Source organism: Oncorhynchus mykiss, chromosome 13, assembly GCF_013265735.2.
Source record: "Oncorhynchus mykiss isolate Arlee chromosome 13, USDA_OmykA_1.1, whole genome shotgun sequence".
In the NCBI taxonomy this organism is placed as follows: Eukaryota; Metazoa; Chordata; class Actinopteri; order Salmoniformes; family Salmonidae; genus Oncorhynchus; species Oncorhynchus mykiss.
The window spans coordinates 43,781,204-43,803,036 of record NC_048577.1 but is presented as its reverse complement, the minus strand read 5'-3'; the positions used below and the strand labels follow the sequence as shown (position 1 = coordinate 43,803,036).

The following is a 21,833-nucleotide window of genomic DNA, read 5'->3' as shown; positions in this document are numbered from 1 at the left end:
TGTGAATGGAATCATGGCGCTCTATCCTTAAATGACACAACACCCGGGGTGGGAGAGTCTGACTGCAGGCATGGCCCTCGGCCACTGGGAGAACACACGCGAGCTGGCCTCAGATGAGGAGTTGTTGAAAGAGAGAGAGAGAGTGCTGTTTGCCAGCATACTGATTGTTTAGATTCAGACGTACTATCCTGATTTACTCATGGTCGTCTGTTCTGTAGCCTGCAGCTTTGTTGCTCACTGTTGCACTCTATTACAGAGAGCATTATGAGCCTTAATTGTAACACTTACTTGTAGTTAGCATGTTAGCTTTACACTTCACAACAGCATATGACAGTAGCACGTTACTGTTGATATTTATACTTTGCATGCCTCCTCTGTGCAGTGCCATGTCACACCAACCATTCATCAGCCATTCCCAGCCATCACTACACACACACACACACACACACACACACACACACACACACACAAACAAACAATGACAGTGAGCCACATCTGGCCAGCTGTTGTGTGTGTGTGTGTGTATGTGTACCTACTTCCTGTCCTCCATCTGTTCATTTTTTCAGTTGAACCGGCCCACTGTGTGGCAGACAGAAGTCGAGGGCAGCCGGGTCAACCTGAGTCTAATCCAGGACTGTACTCCCAGAGAAGGAGAACGAGAGAGGTAGAGAGATGGGCAGGGAGAGGGAGAGATGGGGAGGGAGAGAGGGAGAGAGATGGGCAGGGAGAGATGGGGGGGGAGAGAGAGAGAGAAGATATATCTGAGTCCGAGACAGTAACAGCAGTCAGAAACAAAGCAGAGAGAAGATAAAATAAATACATACAGAGAAAAAGAGATGGAATCCAGGACTGTTATTGTACTTTAGAAGGAGAGAGAGAAAGGGAGAGAGGTGAAGAGAGACAGAAGAGAAGAGACGGAGCTGAGCCCTGGCTCAGAGCACAGTAGCCTGCTGAGAGGCCATCCACACTCCTGTCATCAAGTTTGACTGTGGAACCATTGGCTTTATCTCTGCCATTTGACTCAATGTTGATCTTTCACTGTGCCATGTAAAATCCCCTTCCAGTTGATGCACATTACATTAAAACATGCTGTTTGCTCATGTGTGCCTGTAATGCATAAACAAATGCTCTAAGCCGGCTGGTAAGTAGGTAAAAAGTGCCTATTTGTATGTACGAGCGCATTCATTTATGAATATGCGCATGGCAAATGAGTCTATTAGACCTGGCACAGTGAGAGTGTGTTTATCATATATTGTTGCGTGTCTTTATGATGCATCCAAATCACAAGTGTGTTTGATTAGTAATGTAGGCCCATAGAAATCAGAATGAATAGAAGGGCCTTGGAACCCTCTAACCCTGGCAATGTGACTGATAAACTCATGGGTACGCTCGCAATGGCTGCCTGGTATTATGATGCAATCATTTCCATGGTAATATAGAATGGTCTTTCAAATTATGTTAACTGATGTGGCTCATGCAATGTAATGTATTTTTTTGTAATGTCAGTTGAGCTGATTCAACAAATCACAGCACAGATTGATGGGCATACTTCTTGCTTTTATTTCCTGCTTTGCTCCTATGGGTACACTCGCAATGGAGACGCCCTTTCTATTCATTCTACTTCTGTGTGTAGGCCTACGTTCAGTAATAGTAATTTCCTCAGTCTATGGGGTATAGTGTTTTAAATGTACTCAAGTGTTGTAGCCAGAATGTCAGTACACTGAGTGTATAAAACCCACTTTTGCTCTCAGAACAGCCTCAATTTGTCAGGGTATGCACTCTACAAGGTGGCGAAAGATGTGCACAGGGATGCTGGCCCATGTTGACTCCAATGCTTCCCACAGTTGTGTCAAGTTGGCTAGACATCCTTTGGGTGGTGGACCATTCTTGATAAATACAAGAAACTGTTGAGCGTTAAAAAAAACAGCAGCGTTGCAGTACTTAACACAAACCGGTGCACCTGGCACCTACTACCATACCATGTTCAAAGGCACTTAAAACGTTTGTCTTGTCCATTCATCCTCTGAATAGCATTCACACAATCCATGTCTCAAGGCTTAAAAATCCTTCTTTAGCCTGTCTCCTCCCCTTCATCTACACTGATTGAAGTGGGTTTAACAAGTGGCATCGATAAGGGATCATAACTTTCACCTGGATTCACCTTGTCAGTCTATGCCATCCTAATGTTTTGTACACTTAGTGTATATGTACTGTATGATGTGGAGACTTAGTGCCAAATGTATGTGTATGTGTGTATGAATGTGATGGGAGTGAGTCTGTTAATGTGTATGTACTGTATGTCTGTTTAATAGAGTGTGTGTGATGCATTATCTCTCCAGGATGTGTACAGGGGCCCTTGGGGCGACTGTGTGCTGTAGATAAGGGTGAGCAGTGTATGGCTGCTGTGTGTGTAACCCTTGGAATGGTGTCGTGGTGGCAGTGGTTCTCCTCCCAGCCTGTTGGCTTGTAGAGCAGCAGCACTAATAATGGACAGCCTCTCCATTGTCAGAGCATCTCCTCTCTGTTTGATGAGCTCTCCCCTGTTCATCCCTTCATCATCCTTCCTTTGTTCGCCTCCAACACACTCAGATCCAGCACCAGGAAACTAGCACTGCTAATGTGCCATGCAGTAGGGTTGGAGGTTCATATACTGTAGGCTACAGTAGACAGCAGCTATTAGAATTTAACGGATGCTGTTAACACTCCACCAGACCACCAGGGGGCCTCCGTTAGATTAGACTGGTGATCTAACAGTGGTCTGATTTAAGGACAGTTTTTCCTGACATGACAAGGAAAAACTCTTAACTATAGACCATAACAAGGACCCAGGGTTTTCCCTGGCCAGGTGAGTAGTCAGGAAACCCCCTGGCCCCAGTCTGATTGGGTGTATGGTCCCCGGGGGGCCCGCAGGTGTCGAGCTGCATTGATCACAGCTGGTATGTCTGGGGAGAATGAATGAGGCAGAACTGGGCTGTCAGGTTCTATCAGAGTCAGTGTGACTGCTGTAACAGCTCACCCTCTCACTAACCACCTGAATGGAGGGGTATCCCTACTGTTGTTATGATGACCCAGACTCTTTAAAAAAAAATGTAAAAAAAATTGAACTCTGTCAAAAAAATTCGATAATATATAGGTTCAAGCATATTAAGATGTTTTTACATAGTGGGAGTATGCCCAAATTAGGTTGTATTACTTTCAAAATGAAGGGCCTCAACAGACTTAGATGGTCCCCTTATACACCATCCGACAGTTGAAATGTTGGCTTGCACTCGAGTTCACCTTATTTACCTCTCACAGGAATGTAACAATGGTCTCTGTCTGGATGTGTTCCTTATGTTTCCTCCTATTTTCCGTGATGATTTGTCAACGCGGCTCTGCTGCAGTCGTCCAGTCTAGCTTTTCATTTAGCAGCTTGCAGAGGTTCAGCAGCACGGCAAACAATGACTGGAGACAAACGGTGGTTTTGGTGGTTTTATTTTCACTCGCAGTGTATATCCTCTGTTTTATTTTCACTCGCAGTGTATATCCTCTGTAGATCTTTTATCTTCCATACCACTGGGTCTGTGTGAGAGTGTGTGTGCTAGCGAGTGTGGGTGCACCATCAACTAGCAGGAATGTATTGGTACCGCCAAAGCTAAGATGGCTGCCAAATGCTAAAATGGGTGCCAGGATTCCACAGAGCGACAGCGTGAGTGAGGGAGAAGCAGAGAGAGTAGAGAAAAAGAGCGAGAGACTGAGACTCCATTCAGAGAGAGGGAAAAAGAGACTCCTTTTAGACCAGTGATATGGCGATTCTGTCCTTTTGTTTTGGTTTTCTCGTGTTTGGCGGTGGGGTGAATGATGCGGCAGGACTAGCCTCCCCAAGACGAGGATGCTGAGGGGCTTAGATGGAGCGGAGGGAGGGAGGGGCCTAGTAGTAGGGGTAATGGGGATACTTGGCCCACACTGCCTTAAACCCTACAGTGCTGTGGGGGTAATTGGCTTGAATGGTATATATGATCCAACCATAAAGCTCTTCAAGGTTGCATTACGCAGCAGAGAAAGAATGGCACCAAGCGGGGCCAAACCAAACTAGCACAGGCCTCTCTGTGCACAGTCGTTAAGGTAAAGAGCTGAGTGAGACGCAGTCCCAATGACGCCTCGCGGACCCGGGCTTCACATTTACACTCCTCAGCTTACACTAGTCATCAGTGTGGAGGGAGAGAGAGGCTGCAAGCTGGGGTTACATGGGAACTTCACCTGCCACACTGTGCCAACAGCCTGCAGTCAAACAGGACTCCCTGTGTGTGTGTGTGTGTGTGTGTGTGTGTGTGTGTGTGTGTGTGTGTGTGTGTGTGTGTGTGTGTGTGTGTGTGTGTGTGTGTGTGTGTGTGTGTGTGTGTGTGTGTGTGTGTGTGTTCACTGTGGCTCCCTGGGATTGAGAGAGAGGGATGCTGAAGAAGAGAGTGGGGAGAGTAAGGGAGAGAGAGAAAAAAGAGAAAAGGAAGGAGTGCTAGAGATACAATGGGGCAAGAAATGTCACAAACACACAGTTGTTTCATCTCTCAAACTGGAACACCAAACCATTCCTCTTTGATACTTGATGCTCTCTGGAGAGAGTATTAGTAGTGATTCCTCTACTGTGAATGGCTCTGGAAAGTAAAGTCTTTGGTGTTTGATTTGCCATTTCATGACTCTAATGTTAAACCTTTAATCTAAGACCCAATTCTGCCTCTGGAAAGAAGGGGTTTTAAAATACCTTCCAAAGTGTTCCTATGCTGTCCTCCGCCCACTGCCCCCTCACCTTGGGTACCGTCCAGGCATCTGTCTCCTGCCTAACCTCCACCTCTCTCCACCATCTCTCTCTCTGTTTCTCTCTCTCTCTGTCTCTCTTCCACAGAATCCGGACAATCAGACAGCTCAAACCAGCAAGGAGACACAGACATCAAGCCACCGCCCAATGGTGAGTTCACAGTGTGAACATATACACTGTCATTTATACATGCAGATGCATGTTTAAACACTTTCACACACACACACACACACACACACACACACACACACACACACACACACACACACACACACACACACACACACACACACACACACACACACACACACACACACACACACACACACACACACACACACACACAGGCCAGTATAGAGTGTTATTGTGTGTCCCAGTGGAGTTGGGCTTGGGTATATTATAGTAAGGCAAGCTGATGTTGCTGGGCCTGGCTGTGAGTGTGGCACCCCACTCATAAATCACCCTGACGTTATTGGAAGATGGGAACCACATGGCCGTGCTGCCGACTGGAGCTCTGACCTCATACAGCCGGCCCCGCTGCGGTTAACCCAGGCTGAGGCAGGCTGAGGAGAGGGTGTGTAGTAGGAGCACCACTAACCATGGAGATCCTGGACATCCTACACTCTTAGAAAAAAGGTGCTATTTAGAACCTTAAATGGTTCTTCGGCTGTCCCCATAGCAGAACCCCTTGAAGAACATTTTTTGGTTGCAGGTACAACCCTTATGGTACCAGGTAGAACCCTTTCTACAGAGGGTTCTACTGTACATGGAACTCAAAAAGGTTCTAACTGGTACCAATACACAATATGGGTGTATACACATTCCTTTACACCCAGCCAGGGACCTATAGACTGAGTGGACACTATAAACTCTACACCATACACTACAGCACTGTTTCTTAGTCATTCATGCTCCCGGGGAGCCAACGGGGGCACATTTTGACCTAGCACTACACACCTGATTCCACTAACTGAAGGTTTGATGATGAGTTGATTAGTGGAATCAGGTTTGTAGTGCTAGTTCCCCAGGAGCAGGAAACACTACACTATAGCCTTAGATAGAGAGACTTGGTCACTATATCCACTGCCAGGGCCTGCATACACTAGGGCTCTTAGAAAACTTAAACACACAAATACAATCCAAAATCTATAGCAGTAATGACATCATACACGTTGCAACAAGCTCTGACATACTGGATGCCCACTGGACACCATGTAAACAGTGTGTGTGTGTGTGCATGGTGTGTATACAGCTTACACAGGGCACAATCTGTGGAGCACATTTAAGGCCTCCTGCTGGACAGTGTTTTGACATGCTTGACTTGAAGCAGTCATGACGTGAGTACCTGTCCATAGGGCTTCTGATAAGTGCGTGATACGTCCAACCAAAGCCATTTCCTATCGTATAGAAAACACATGCTAGTGCCTTATCTGTTTTTCTATGCCTGGCTTTTTCAGCTCCCTGTGTGTGTGTGTGTGTGTGTGTGTGTGTGTGTGTGTGTGTGTGTGTGTGTGTGTGTGTGTGTGTGTGTGTGTGTGTGTGTGTGTGTGTGTGTGTCCTAGCGTCTTCTCATCATCTTCATTGCTCTCATCTCTGTTTTCCCAGGGCACTTGAGTTTCCAGGACTGCTTTGTGACTTCAGGGGTGTGGAACGTGGCTGAGCTGGTCCGAGTGTCACAGAGTGAGTCACTGCCTCTCCTCTCTGTCACTGTCACTCTCACTACACACTCACCAGTACACACAAACCTCAAGGTTCTCACATGCATTTTCCTACTATACTCTCTGTTTAAAGAGTTGTGTAAGAGTCACATATATCTGTGTGTGTGCCTCAGCTCCAGTGGCCACAGCGTCCGGCCCCAACTTCTCCCTGGCCGACCTGGAGAGTCCCGGCTACTACAATATCAACCAGGTGGCCCTGGGACGCCGCTCCATCACCTCCACCCCCTCCACCAGGTACACACACACATTACCTGATTATTTTGTAGCCTACTAATACTAGCTTCTGTACGCTTCATTCTATGCTGTCTAACCTTTGTGAATGCTTTCCTCACTCTGCTATGATTGCGTGATGGGACCTTTCTTCTCCTTCCTCTATCTCCTCTCTTCATCTGGTGTTTTTTCCACCTATCCGTCAAACTGTCTGTCTGTGTTTTTTCTGTCTCTTTTTTCCCCCTTTGCTCACTCTCTCTCCTTCTATCCCTCTCTCCTTCCATCGCTCCCTCTCCTTTTACCTCTCTCCCTCTCCTTTTACCTCTCTCTCCTTCTATTTCTCTCTCTCCTTCTCTCTGTCTCACTGTTTCTCTCTCTCTCCTTTTACCTCTCTCTTCTTCTATTTCTCTCTCTCCTTCTCTGTCTCACTGTTTCTCTCTCTCTCCTTTTACCTCTCTCTCCTTCTATTTCTCTCTCTCCTTCTATCTCTCTGTCTCACTGTTTCTATCTCTCTCCTTTTACCTCTCTCTCCTTCTATTTCTCTCTCTCATTCTCTCTGTCTCACTGTTTCTCTCTCTCTCATTTTACCTCTCTCTCCTTCTATTTCTCTCTCTCCTTCTCTGTCTCACTGTTTCTCTTTCTCTCCTTTTACCTCTCTCTTCTTCTATTTCTCTCTCTCCTTCTATCTCTCTGTCTCACTGTTTCTCTCTCTCTCCTTTTACCTCTCTCTCCTTCTATTTCTCTCTCTCCTTCTCTCTGTCTCACTGTTTCTCTCTCTCTCCTTTTACCTCTCTCTCCTTCTATTTCTCTCTCTCCTTCTCTCTGTCTCACTGTTTCTCTCTCTCTCCTTTTACCTCTCTCTCCTTCTATTTCTCTCTCTCCTTCTATCTCTCTGTCTCACTGTTTCTCTCTCTCTCCTTTTACCTCTCTCTCCTTCTATTTCTCTCTCTCCTTCTATCTCTCTGTCTCACTGTTTCTCTCTCCTTTTACCTCTCTCTTCTTCTATTTCTCTCTCTCCTTCTCTCTGTCTCACTGTTTCTCTCTCTCTCCTTTTACCCCTCTCTCCTTCTATTTCTCTCTCTCCTTCTCTGTCTCACTGTTTATCTCTCTCTCCTATTTCTCTCTCTCCTTCTCTCTGTCTCACTGTTTCTCTCTCTCTCCTTCTCTCTGTCTCACTGTTTCTCTCTCTCTCCTTTTACCTCTCTCTTCTTCTATTTCTCTCTCTCCTTCTCTGTCTCACTGTTTCTCTCTCTCTCCTTTTACCTCTCTCTCCTTCTATTTCTCTCTCTCCTTCTATCTCTCTGTCTCACTGTTTCTATCTCTCTCCTTTTACCTCTCTCTCCTTCTATTTCTCTCTCTCATTCTCTCTGTCTCACTGTTTCTCTCTCTCTCATTTTACCTCTCTCTCCTTCTATTTCTCTCTCTCCTTCTCTGTCTCACTGTTTCTCTCTCTCTCCTTTTACCTCTCTCTCCTTCTATTTCTCTCTCTCCTTCTATCTCTCTGTCTCACTGTTTCTCTCTCTCTCCTTTTACCTCTCTCTCCTTCTATTTCTCTCTCTCCTTCTCTCTGTCTCACTGTTTCTCTCTCTCTCCTTTTACCTCTCTCTCCTTCTATTTCTCTCTCTCCTTCTCTCTGTCTCACTGTTTCTCTCTCTCTCCTTTTACCTCTCTCTCCTTCTATTTCTCTCTCTCCTTCTATCTCTCTGTCTCACTGTTTCTCTCTCTCTCCTTTTACCTCTCTCTCCTTCTATTTCTCTCTCTCCTTCTCTCTGTCTCACTGTTTCTCTCTCTCTCCTTTTACCTCTCTCTCCTTCTATTTCTCTCTCTCCTTCTCTCTGTCTCACTGTTTCTCTCTCTCTCCTTTTACCTCTCTCTCCTTCTATTTCTCTCTCTCCTTCTATCTCTCTTTCTCACTGTTTCTCTCTCTCTCCTTTTACCTCTCTCTCCTTCTATTTCTCTCTCTCCTTCTCTCTGTCTCACTGTTTCTCTCTCTCTCCTTTTACCTCTCTCTCCTTCTATTTCTCTCTCTCCTTCTCTCTGTCTCACTGTTTCTCTCTCTCTCCTTTTACCTCTCTCTCCTTCTATTTCTCTCTCTCCTTCTCTCTGTCTCACTGTTTCTCTCTCTCTCCTTTTACCTCTCTCTTCTTCTATTTCTCTCTCTCCTTCTCTGTCTCACTGTTTCTCTCTCTCTCCTTTTACCTCTCTCTCCTTCTATTTCTCTCTCTCCTTCTATCTCTCTGTCTCACTGTTTCTATCTCTCTCCTTTTACCTCTCTCTCCTTCTATTTCTCTCTCTCATTCTCTCTGTCTCACTGTTTCTCTCTCTCTCATTTTACCTCTCTCTCCTTCTATTTCTCTCTCTCCTTCTCTGTCTCACTGTTTCTCTCTCTCTCCTTTTACCTCTCTCTCCTTCTATTTCTCTCTCTCCTTCTATCTCTCTGTCTCACTGTTTCTCTCTCTCTCCTTTTACCTCTCTCTTCTTCTATTTCTCTCTCTCCTTCTCTGTCTCACTGTTTCTCTCTCTCTCCTTTTACCTCTCTCTCCTTCTATTTCTCTCTCTCCTTCTATCTCTCTGTCTCACTGTTTCTATCTCTCTCCTTTTACCTCTCTCTCCTTCTATTTCTCTCTCTCATTCTCTCTGTCTCACTGTTTCTCTCTCTCTCATTTTACCTCTCTCTCCTTCTATTTCTCTCTCTCCTTCTCTGTCTCACTGTTTCTCTCTCTCTCCTTTTACCTCTCTCTCCTTCTATTTCTCTCTCTCCTTCTATCTCTCTGTCTCACTGTTTCTCTCTCTCTCCTTTTACCTCTCTCTTCTTCTATTTCTCTCTCTCCTTCTCTGTCTCTCTCTCTCTCCTTTTACCTCTCTCTCCTTCTATTTCTCTCTCTCCTTCTATCTCTCTGTCTCACTGTTTCTATCTCTCTCCTTTTACCTCTCTCTCCTTCTATTTCTCTCTCTCATTCTCTCTGTCTCACTGTTTCTCTCTCTCTCCTTTTACCTCTCTCTCCTTCTATTTCTCTCTCTCCTTCTATCTCTCTGTCTCACTGTTTCTCTCTCTCTCCTTTTACCTCTCTCTCCTTCTATTTCTCTCTCTCCTTCTCTCTGTCTCACTGTTTCTCTCTCTCTCCTTTTACCTCTCTCTCCTTCTATTTCTCTCTCTCCTTCTCTCTGTCTCACTGTTTCTCTCTCTCTCCTTTTACCTCTCTCTCCTTCTATTTCTCTCTCTCCTTCTATCTCTCTGTCTCACTGTTTCTCTCTCTCTCCTTTTACCTCTCTCTCCTTCTATTTCTCTCTCTCCTTCTCTCTGTCTCACTGTTTCTCTCTCTCTCCTTTTACCTCTCTCTCCTTCTATTTCTCTCTCTCCTTCTCTCTGTCTCACTGTTTCTCTCTCTCTCCTTTTACCTCTCTCTCCTTCTATTTCTCTCTCTCCTTCTATCTCTCTGTCTCACTGTTTCTCTCTCTCTCTCCTTTTACCTCTCTCTCCTTCTATTTCTCTCTCTCCTTCTCTCTGTCTCACTGTTTCTCTCTCTCTCCTTTTACCTCTCTCTCCTTCTATTTCTCTCTCTCCTTCTCTCTGTCTCACTGTTTCTCTCTCTCTCCTTTTACCTCTCTCTCCTTCTATTTCTCTCTCTCCTTCTCTCTGTCTCACTGTTTCTCTCTCTCTCCTTTTACCTCTCTCTTCTTCTATTTCTCTCTCTCCTTCTCTGTCTCACTGTTTCTCTCTCTCTCCTTTTACCTCTCTCTCCTTCTATTTCTCTCTCTCCTTCTATCTCTCTGTCTCACTGTTTCTATCTCTCTCCTTTTACCTCTCTCTCCTTCTATTTCTCTCTCTCATTCTCTCTGTCTCACTGTTTCTCTCTCTCTCATTTTACCTCTCTCTCCTTCTATTTCTCTCTCTCCTTCTCTGTCTCACTGTTTCTCTCTCTCTCCTTTTACCTCTCTCTCCTTCTATTTCTCTCTCTCCTTCTATCTCTCTGTCTCACTGTTTCTCTCTCTCTCCTTTTACCTCTCTCTCCTTCTATTTCTCTCTCTCCTTCTCTCTGTCTCACTGTTTCTCTCTCTCTCCTTTTACCTCTCTCTCCTTCTATTTCTCTCTCTCCTTCTCTCTGTCTCACTGTTTCTCTCTCTCTCCTTTTACCTCTCTCTCCTTCTATTTCTCTCTCTCCTTCTATCTCTCTGTCTCACTGTTTCTCTCTCTCTCCTTTTACCTCTCTCTCCTTCTATTTCTCTCTCTCCTTCTCTCTGTCTCACTGTTTCTCTCTCTCTCCTTTTACCTCTCTCTCCTTCTATTTCTCTCTCTCCTTCTCTCTGTCTCACTGTTTCTCTCTCTCTCCTTTTACCTCTCTCTCCTTCTATTTCTCTCTCTCCTTCTATCTCTCTTTCTCACTGTTTCTCTCTCTCTCCTTTTACCTCTCTCTCCTTCTATTTCTCTCTCTCCTTCTCTCTGTCTCACTGTTTCTCTCTCTCTCCTTTTACCTCTCTCTCCTTCTATTTCTCTCTCTCCTTCTCTCTGTCTCACTGTTTCTCTCTCTCTCCTTTTACCTCTCTCTCCTTCTATTTCTCTCTCTCCTTCTATCTCTCTGTCTCACTGTTTCTCTCTCTCTCTCCTTTTACCTCTCTCTCCTTCTATTTCTCTCTCTCCTTCTCTCTGTCTCACTGTTTCTCTCTCTCTCCTTTTACCTCTCTCTCCTTCTATTTCTCTCTCTCCTTCTCTCTGTCTCACTGTTTCTCTCTCTCTCCTTTTACCTCTCTCTCCTTCTATTTCTCTCTCTCCTTCTATCTCTCTGTCTCACTGTTTCTCTCTCTCTCCTTTTACCTCTCTCTCCTTCTATTTCTCTCTCTCATTCTCTCTGTCTCACTGTTTCTCTCTCTCTCCTTTTACCTCTCTCTCCTTCTATTTCTCTCTCTCCTTCTCTGTCTCACTGTTTCTCTCTCTCTCCTTTTACCTCTCTCTCCTTCTATTTCTCTCTCTCCTTCTATCTCTCTGTCTCACTGTTTCTCTCTCTCTCCTTTTACCTCTCTCTCCTTCTATTTCTCTCTCTCCTTCTCTCTGTCTCACTGTTTCTCTCTCTCTCCTTTTACCTCTCTCTCCTTCTATTTCTCTCTCTCCTTCTCTCTGTCTCACTGTTTCTCTCTCTCTCCTTTTACCTCTCTCTCCTTCTATTTCTCTCTCTCCTTCTATCTCTCTGTCTCACTGTTTCTCTCTCTCTCCTTTTACCTCTCTCTCCTTCTATTTCTCTCTCTCCTTCTCTCTGTCTCACTGTTTCTCTCTCTCTCCTTTTACCTCTCTCTCCTTATATTTCTCTCTCTCCTTCTCTCTGTCTCACTGTTTCTCTCTCTCTCTCCTTTTACCTCTCTCTCCTTCTATTTCTCTCTCTCCTTCTCTCTGTCTCACTGTTTCTCTCTCTCTCCTTTTACCTCTCTCTCCTTCTATTTCTCTCTCTCCTTCTCTCTGTCTCACTGTTTCTCTCTCTCTCCTTTTACCTCTCTCTCCTTCTATTTCTCTCTCTCCTTCTCTCTGTCTCACTGTTTCTCTCTCTCTCCTTTTACCTCTCTCTCCTTCTATTTCTCTCTCTCCTTCTCTCTGTCTCACTGTTTCTCTCTCTCTCCTTTTACCTCTCTCTCCTTCTATTTCTCTCTCTCCTTCTCCCTGTCTCACTGTTTCTCTCTCTCTCCTTTTACCTCTCTCTCCTTTTACCTCTCTCTCCTTCTCTCTGTCTCACTGTTTCTCTCTCTCTCCTTTTACCTCTCTCTCCTTCTATTTCTCTCTCTCCTTCTATCTCTCTGTCTCACTGTTTCTCTCTCCTTTTACCTCTCTCTTCTTCTATTTCTCTCTCTCCTTCTCTCTGTCTCACTGTTTCTCTCTCTCTCCTTTTACCTCTCTCTCCTTCTATTTCTCTCTCTCCTTCTCTCTGTCTCACTGTTTCTCTCTCTCTCCTTTTACCTCTCTCTCCTTCTATTTCTCTCTCTCCTTCTATCTCTCTGTCTCACTGTTTCTATCTCTCTCCTTTTACCTCTCTCTCCTTCTATTTCTCTCTCTCCTTCTCTCTGTCTCACTGTTTCTCTCTCTCTCCTTTTACCTCTCTCTCCTTCTATTTCTCTCTCTCCTTCTATCTCTCTGTCTCACTGTTTCTATCTCTCTCCTTTTACCTCTCTCTCCTTCTATTTCTCTCTCTCCTTCTCTCTGTCTCACTGTTTCTATCTCTCTCCTTTTACCTCTCTCCTTCTATTTCTCTCTCTCCTTCTCTGTCTCACTGTTTATCTCTCTCTCCTATTTCTCTCTCTCCTTCTCTCTGTCTCACTGTTTCTCTCTCTCTCCTTCTCTCTGTCTCACTGTTTCTCTCTCTCTCCTTTTACCTCTCTCTCCTTCTATTTCTCTCTCTCCTTCTCTCTGTCTCACTGTTTCTCTCTCTCTCACGCTGCAGGACTGAAATGGAGCTTTATGCAAGTCTCCCACGGAGGTAGTTATATTCACTCCACTATATTTCCCATGACACTACTTTAATATAGACACATTCAGCCAGACGGACAGCCAAAAACATATACAATTCTTTATTTGGATCCACTTATGAAACATTGTGCATTTAAGGACCTATGTTTTTACAGGTCTCGTATGGACTTGAATCCAAGGAACACTCTCACTCACTGTACACACACTTACGCTCTACAATACTTTAGTCTAAGCCAGGGGTAGGCAACTCTGTTCTTGGAGTGCCACAGGTACTGCAGGATTGTGTTCCAACTAGGCACCAAACCTGACCAACTGAGCTAATTGATCAGTTCAGGGATTGCCTAAATTCAACACACCTGGTCTTCCAGGTGGGTTAAATGAAAACCAGGACCCCGGTCTAGGTACACAGTCTAATCTGAGGGACTGGCCACGTGGCCACGTGGCCATGTTCAGACAAGGGATGGTGAATAAAGCCGCTACCTGCACTTAACCTGTCTCTCAGCAGACTGTACTTTGTCTCCCAAGTAAGTAATATTCCTGCCTCTACACCCATTAAGTCCCTTTCTCTCTCCCTCTCTCCAGCTCCAACAAGCGCAAGTCCATTGACGACAGTGAGATGGAGAGCCCGGTGGACGATGTCTTCTACTCGGGCCGCTCCCCTGCGGCCGGCAGCAGCTCCCAGTCCAGTGGCTGGCCCAACGATGTGGACGCAGGTTAGATACCCCCATAACCCCCCCACCCCATCTAACACCCCCTGCTGTGTTTTATGGTAGTGTATCCCTCTACTGTCTGTCAAACCTGTTTTCTTCCCTCCCCCTCCTCCTCTCCTTCCCTCCCCCTCCTCCTCCTATCCACCTGCTCTGTAGGCCTGTGTTTACACCTTTTCTAAATACTTTCAGTGTGCTCTGCAGTAGTATGTAGTGGTATACCAGTGTGTCTGGTGCTCGGCTCTGTGCTCTGTAAAAAAAAAAGTATTAGATTCAGGCTCCTAGATTGTATTTTATTTTTGTTACCTTTTATTTAACCAGGCAAGTCAATTAAGAACAAATTGTTATTTACAATGACGGCCAACAAGAGGCAAAAGACCTCAAGTGGACGTCACGTTCTGTGGTTAGAGGTTCTTTGACTGGGTGATGTGTGTGTGATATGTGAGTCACAGAGCCTGGTGACAGACTTGACTTTTTTTTTATTATTATTTTATTTGACCTTTATTTAACTAGGCAGGTCAGTTAAGAACAAATTCTTATTTACAATGATGGCCTACCCCGGCCAAACCTGGACGACGCCGGGCCAATTGTGTGCCGCCCTATGGGACTCCCAATCACTGCCGGTTGTGATACAGTCTAGACTCAAGCCTCTATGAAAAGCTTTGTATTAAAGATATAATGTGGATAACTTTCGGCATAATATTTTCCAAGAAAATATCTCTACAAAATCCTCCCCCTTTCTTGAAATCTCAAATCCTCTCAAAGTTGTGACTCTACACAGACTCCCATAGACTCTCTACCCTCTAAGCTGCACCCTCCAAACCTCCCTGTCTCCTTATGGTTTTACCCTCCAACCCCTCTGTTGTGTGTTCAGCATCACAGCACAGCATCAACACTCCCTCCCAGGTGCCTGTATCCATCACCTCATATTCAACCTGAATAATGGTCCCTTTAGTATAGTTGACATCTTCAATCAATTATCAGTTCAATTCTATAATAGATCATGTTCATGAATTAATGTAAGGTATGCATCCCTTTCCATCCCCAGCCCTCACAGAAGCCTCCTATTCTTTTGGTGGCCATTGGGAAAGGTGGAGGGAGAGCAGTGAATGTATTTGTAAAATGTGTCTGCTTTAATGTGGCCTCTATATGGACGCAGTTCATTTACAAACACGTTATAACAACATAATATTCCTAATTGTGCCACTGTTCTTATTTCATTACATGTTGATCATTCTGTACTTAGCTCTCATGTCATCAACTGAGTGGATTGTGGTTAACGTTCCACCCTGCTAATTCCCCCTCCTCCGTTGTTAACTGTGCCCTTCTCTCCTGTTTGGACTTCCAGTGCAGCACCATTTGGCCAGTGTGCAAGAGAGGAAGATAAAGCATGAAAACGATGGCGTGCAGTTTCCTTACCATGGTTAGAAATCATTGCACTCATATATACGTATTGTAATCTATACTGTACATTAACTCTCAACTTGTACTGTATGCATCTCTCTCTCTCTGCTTGTCTATTTTTCCACACTTCCTAGCGAGTGTTCTCTCCGTCCCTCTCTCTGACCCTCTCTCCGTCCCTCTCTCCGTCCCTCTCTCCGTCCCTCTCTCCGTCGATCTCTCCGTCCATCTCTCCTTCCCTCTCTCTGTCCCTCTCTCTGTCCCTCTCTCTGTCCCTCTCTCCGTCCCTCTCTCTCTCTCTCTCTCTCTCTCTCTCTCTCTCTCTCTCTCTGTCCCTCTCTCTCTCTCTCTGTCCCTCTCTCTCTCTCTCTGTCCCTCTCTCTCTGTCCCTCTCTCTCTCTCTCTCTGTCCCTCTCTCTCTCTCTGTCCCTCTCTCTCTCGCTCTGTCCCTCTCTCTCTCGCTCTGTCCCTCTCTCTCTCTCTCTGTCCCTCTCTCTCGCTCTGTCCCTCTCTCTCGCTCTGTCCCTCTCTCTCGCTCTGTCCCTCTCTCTCGCTCTGTCCCTCTCTGTCCCTCTCTTGCTCTGTCCCTCTCTCGCTCTGTCCCTCTCTCTCTCTGTCCCTCTCTCCATTCCTATCCTCTCTGCTGCCGTTGGGTTGTTCTTGTTTCTCTCCCAGATATCTGTTGTGGTTTGTGGAAGTACCAAAGCCTTTTGGTAACCCAGTAGCTTCACCAAGTCTATTACTACCTCTCAAACACTGTGTCCACTTGCTAAGGTAGAGGGCTTGATTAGGGTTGAATCTTTTCTGATTCGGGCTGCCAAGAAACTGTAACCTATTGTTCATTGATTTAATTGATTTCAATGTATTTTTTGCACTCTTTTTGCATTCGCTCATTCAAAATTCTAATTTCAGTTAATTTACATTGCAGAAGAGTTTTGAATTGCAGTCATTTAGTAATTTAGTCAGCAACACATGCATCAGTGGTATAGCCCTGTGAGAGTGGGTAGAGATTCTAGAATGAGGCCCTGTCTCCTGTTGAGTTGCTGAGAGCTTTACCCAGTCAGTTACTGAGGTGGTGCTGTTCTGTGCCCCCTCCCACCTGTCATAACCTCCACTCAACAGTGGACACCTCCTCCAACAGGCAGGACAGGAAGAGAAATACATCCCAAACAAACAAGACTAAATGCACTCAGGTGTGCCGTCAAAGCACAAGGCACCGTCTGTCTCTAAAATATTCCACATGTACAAACACACATGCATGCACACGCACACACACACACACACACACACACACACACACACACACACACACACACACACACACACACACACACACACACACACACACACACACACACACTCCCAATCTGGAGAGTAGCAGCGTTCCGGTCCAGATGGTGCTTCCATGTGTCTACAGCAATGGGAGCTACTGGGTTACAGCAGACATCTGTTCTGGTGGTGGTGGTGTATGGGGAGGAAGGGGAGAGGGTTTCAGCTCCCCTCCAAAGGTGATTCACTACCTGAATGGAAGGCTCTGAGGCATATGAGGTGATCATGTAATTCATCATTACTTTTGCTGTCTCCTGCTCTGCTGTCTCCAGTGCCTGCTGAGGGGACATTGATACGCCTCTATGCATTTCCATTGGTTGTTTCCTTCTCCTCTCTCACTTCATTGCAAGCTCAGCCCATCACTGTACTGTAGTCAACGTATTGGTCTGAGATAGCTTGTGGAAGGAGATATGTGTGGTAGGGAACATTGTGTTTTTGATGATGTGCATGTGTGTTGATGGGAGTGAGCTGTATGTATATGTGTCTGTGTTCTTTTTCCTGGTTGTGGGTGGGGAAGTCACGCTCCACTGACAGTTAGGTTTTTTTGTGGCAGCCAGCTTGTTAGCGTGGCGAGGCTGGAGGGTCATGGGAGCAGTTGATTGGCTGCCAGTCTGCCCAAGCCATGTGCCAGGAGTTGGTCTGAGAAATAGCGCAGAACAATCGATCGTGCTCGCTCACGCATACAAACGGGTGCAAGGAAACACACTGATACACAGGCACACACACATACATTCAGAGAGAAACAGAAACTGGAAGAGAGCGATCAGAGTAACTTCTGTTAACTCTAACATGCAAATCTTTCCTTGGGCATCTTGGTCTTGTCCTCCAGCCCAGCTCTTCACCCAGACATTGCATTTGTTACGATAACTAAACCAAATCTATCACAGAGTGCACAATCCCACTTTAGCCTTGGTGGTTATATTCAGCATGTCCACCCTGAACATTTGTCTCATTCAGCCAGTAGCGGTTCACTGGGTGAGACACATTCCTATTTTAATGTCCCAATCCTCTTAAAGTGCCTGAGTGCCATGCTGTGTTTTTATCATCATTAATACCATGCCACCAAATGGATCATCACACTCCCCACTCCCACTTGGTGTCACACATTCCTGCCTAGCAGAACATACGTGCCCACCTACCCATTTCTATACTTACCAATGCCCACGCAGGCCCAGCTGCAACGCAGCAGTCAGAAGCATTGTGGGTAATTGTTGTGATCAACTGTTTCCCGAAGTAACACTTCAAAAACGTATTTCAGAACGGCTGCCCCGTTAGAGTTTATATGCTCAGCTTGTAAAAGCTATTTCAGCATCTCCCGAGGCCGTACTGAAACTATCCCCTTTTTATTCTATGTGTTTGTTTTATTTGTGTGAATATGTGTCGTTTATGGGACTTCTTGCTAGTCAGGTTTTTTCTGTTTGTGAATTTGTTAAAAATAGTTTTTGCGTGCGTGTGTGTGTGTGTGTGTGCACATAATGTCACAAACTGTGCAGTATATGTGTGACTCAGGACATGCAAGTAGAAAAATGTGTGTTTGAGTGCAAAGGTATTTTTATTTCTTATTTTGATAGTTATTCTCCAATGCTTGATTTCATTCTTTGAATATCGTGGCTCCCTGAGGTCAAACACACCACTTGGCAATGGTCACAAACCCTACAATTCTAAATAGCCTGTTCCGATTACCTTACATCAAAATAATTTCCCTCAAACCCTGCCTCACGAGGCCTTGATCATAAAACAGTCTCTTTACTCTGCAGCTCTTACACATTTGGCCATGTTTCTGGGCCAGTTGGTAAGCCTGGCCTATACTTAGTGTGCCTGTTTTTACCAAACTGAAGAACAGTTCATAGTCCTGAAGCCTCAACTGACATTTATAGAAGTAGGAGGACACATTGATATGTTGTTAAATATATGTGCAGGCGATGCCGTCACTCTTCCACTCCCTTACTTTCTCTCACTCTCTCTCCCCTTTTCCATCCATCCTTCATTGGCGTTGGTTCGTCTGCTTGCCACCCTGACTGAACAGTTTGTGTGTGTGTGTTCTGTATCTACCATATCTGTAGGAGATGCATTAACACAAGGCAGCCGAGTCTCCCTCCCACCAGCCCAGAGTTACATACAACTGACAGACTAACTTTACAAGCAGTAGGCCACTAAATTAAAGGACATATTGATATCTGTTGGCAGGCTGCAGCTACAGTATATCTGAATATAGCTACACACAATGTGCCACAGAAACACATTCTGGCCTAGCTGTGAAGCAGTCCAAAATCACACTCCTTGTAAACAGGTACATTAACAGTGCAGTGTGTGGGAGGGAGGATCTATTCACAGTGTTGTCATATAGCTGGAGGTCCTGCTGTCTATAGGGATGCTGGGTGCTGAGATCACTGCTGGTGTGGGATTGGTGGTGGGATGTTGTGTTTTTTAAAGTGATTTTCCTTGTCCTCCTATACCCTGAGACAAGCACTATCAATGGTGAGGTTGGGAACTGGATGCATGCTCATGGACTCCACGCAGAGGACCAGTTACCACAGCAAGGCACAGTAGAATGCCAGTGATCAGAATCCTGTCTTTCGCTCATATACTCCAATGGTGGCAGCAATTATAATGCCATTGCAATTCCCAGCTCTCTCTCTCTTCCCTCTGACACTGTGCCCCAAGCCTTCCTCTGAACCTCCCCACCCTGCGCCGCTTCGAAACAACTCCCTCCCCCCTGGACCCCCACTTTACTCTACCCTGGTTCTGATATGCTACAGCACAGAGACTGTACACTAACAGAGAGATATGGAGAGAGAGAGGTTGATCCATCGTTGTAATCAATCGATCCATTGATTTCAGTAGATGACAATTAATAAAGCCCATGACATTTTTTTAAGTAGAAGTCTTGAGTCTAAATTTAAGTCTACAGTTAAGTTGATTTGATAGAGCAAATAGCCACCAGCCTGTTCATTAAACCCACGTCTCTGTTGTGCCATTTTGTTGATCCCATTTTTGCCAGGACTCTCCTCGCCTGGTTCTCTTAAGAAGCCGGGGAAATTCGATTTCAGCGCCCTGTCGCAGCAGACGAGGTCGCCTCGCATGGTGTTCACCCACCACCCGCTGCCAATGCTGGCGGGAGTGAGACCAGGTGAGACCCCCCTGACAGACCTCCCTGCCCATCCCCCATCCCCTGACCCAGACCCAGTGGAGGGGTGGCAGTGAGTGGTGTCCGTAGGGGAAGGCTCTGCTGTCCCACCCTGTGAGGAACAACGGCAGTAGAGTTATGTTTTTGAAAGAAACCTGAGGCACAGAATATACAGTGCATTCGGAAAGTATTCAGACACCTTTGACTTTTTCTACATTTTGTTACGTTACAGCCTTATTCTGAAATTGATTAAATAGTTGTTTCCCTATCATCAATCTACACACAATACCCCATGATGACAAAGAAACAACTGGTTTTTAGAAATGTTTGCACATACAAAAAAATGTTACATAAGTATTCAGACCCTTTACTCAGGACTTTGTTGAAGCACCTTTGGCGGCAATTACATCCTCAAGTCTTCTTGGGTATGACACTACAAGCTTGGCACACCTGTATTTGGGGAGTTTTTCCCATTCTCTGCAGATCCTCTCAAGCTCCGTCAGGTTGGATGGGGAGCGTCGCTGCACAGCTATTTTCAGGTCTCTCCAGAGATGTCCGATCGGGTTCAAGCCCGGGCTCTGGCTGGGCCACTCAAGGACATACAGAGCCTTGTCCCGAAGCCACTCCCGCATTGTCTTCACAGTGTGATTAAGGTTGTTGTCCTGTTGGAAGGCTTCACTCCAGTCTGAGGTCCTGAGCACACTGGAGCAAGGTTTTCATCTGTACTTTGCTATACCTCAATCCTCTAAAAGTATTTTACCCCTTTTTCTCCCCAATTTCGTGGTATAAAATTGTTTAGTAGCTACTATCTTGTCTCATCGCTACAACTCCCGTACGGGCTCGGGAGAGACGAAGGTTGAAAGTCATGCGTCCTCCGATACACAACCCAACCAAGCCGCACTGCTTCTTAACACAGCACGCATCCAACCCAGAAGCCAGCCGCACCAATGTGTCAGAGGAAACACCGTGCACCTGGCAACCTTGGTTAGCGCGCACTGCCCGCCACAGGAGTCTCTGGTGCGTGATGAGACAAGGATATCCCTACCGGCCAAACCCTCCCTAACCCGGACAACGCTAGGCCAATTGTGCATCGCCCCACGGATCTCCCGGTCGCGGCTGGCTGCGACAGAGCTTGGGCGCGAACCCAGAGTCTCTGGTGGCACAGCTGGCGCTGCAGTACAGTGCCCTTAACCACTGCGCCACCCGGGAGGTCCCTATACCTCAATCCTTACTAATTTCCCAGTCCCTGCCACTGAAAAACATCCCCACAACATGATGCTGCCACCACCATGCATCACCGTAGGGACGGTGTTAGGTTTCCTCCAGACGTGACGCTTGGAACTCAGGCCAACAAGTTAAATCTTGGTTTAATCAGACCAGAGAATCTTATTTCTCATGGTTTGAGAGTCCTTTAGGTACATTTTGGCAAACTCCAAGCAGGATGTCATGTGCCTTATACTGAGGTGCCTTATACTGGCTTCTGTCTCCGCCTGATTGGTGGAGTGCTGCAGAGATGGTTGTCCTTCTGGAAGGTTCTCCCATATCCACAGAGGACTTCTGGAGCTCTGTCAGAGTAACCATTGGGTTCTCGGTGACCTCCCTGACCAAGGCCCTTCTTCGCCGATTGCTCAGTTTGGCATGGCAGCCAGCTCTAGGAAGAGTCTTGGTGGTTCCAAACTTGTTCCATTTAAGAATGATGGAGGCCACTCTGTTCTTGGCAACCTTCAATGCTGCAGAAATGTTTTGGTACCCTTCCCCAGATCTGTGCCTCAACACAATCCTGTCTCGGGGCTCTACGTACAATTCATTCGACCTCAGTGCATGCACTGTCATCTGTGGGACCTTATATAGACACGGGTGCCTTTCCAAATCATGTCCAATCAATTGAATTTACCACAGGTGGACTCCAATCAAGATGGACTCCATCTCAAGGATGATCAATGGAAACAGGATGCACTTGGGCTCAATTTCGAGGCTCATAGCAAAGGAGCATAGCTAAACCTCAGGTTTGTCATTATGGGGTATTGTGTGTAGATTGATGAGAAAAATAAGGCTGTAACGTAACAAAATTAGGGAAGAGGACTGAATACTTTCAAATGCA

At 45.8% G+C, this 21,833-nt stretch overlaps 1 protein-coding gene across 16 annotated transcripts in view; it reads left to right on the top strand.

Annotated features, from left to right (window-relative positions):
* Positions 1-21,833, top strand: part of LOC110486474 (nuclear factor 1 X-type-like) — a 183,499-nt gene that overhangs the window by 145,429 nt on the left and 16,237 nt on the right. For 9 of the 16 annotated variants that reach the window (XM_036941173.1, XM_036941175.1, XM_036941181.1 and 6 more), the window contains 7 exons: positions 4,880-4,942; positions 6,398-6,472; positions 6,624-6,744; positions 13,143-13,178; positions 13,751-13,881; positions 15,224-15,298; positions 19,607-19,735. In XM_036941173.1, the coding sequence (XP_036797068.1) occupies positions 4,880-4,942; positions 6,398-6,472; positions 6,624-6,744; positions 13,143-13,178; positions 13,751-13,881; positions 15,224-15,298; positions 19,607-19,735 (630 nt within the window). The remainder of the gene's footprint in view (positions 1-4,879; positions 4,943-6,397; positions 6,473-6,623; positions 6,745-13,142; positions 13,179-13,750; positions 13,882-15,223; positions 15,299-19,606; positions 19,736-21,833) is intronic. The other 7 variants (XM_036941187.1, XM_036941179.1, XM_036941186.1 and 4 more) reach the window with 3 other exon arrangements.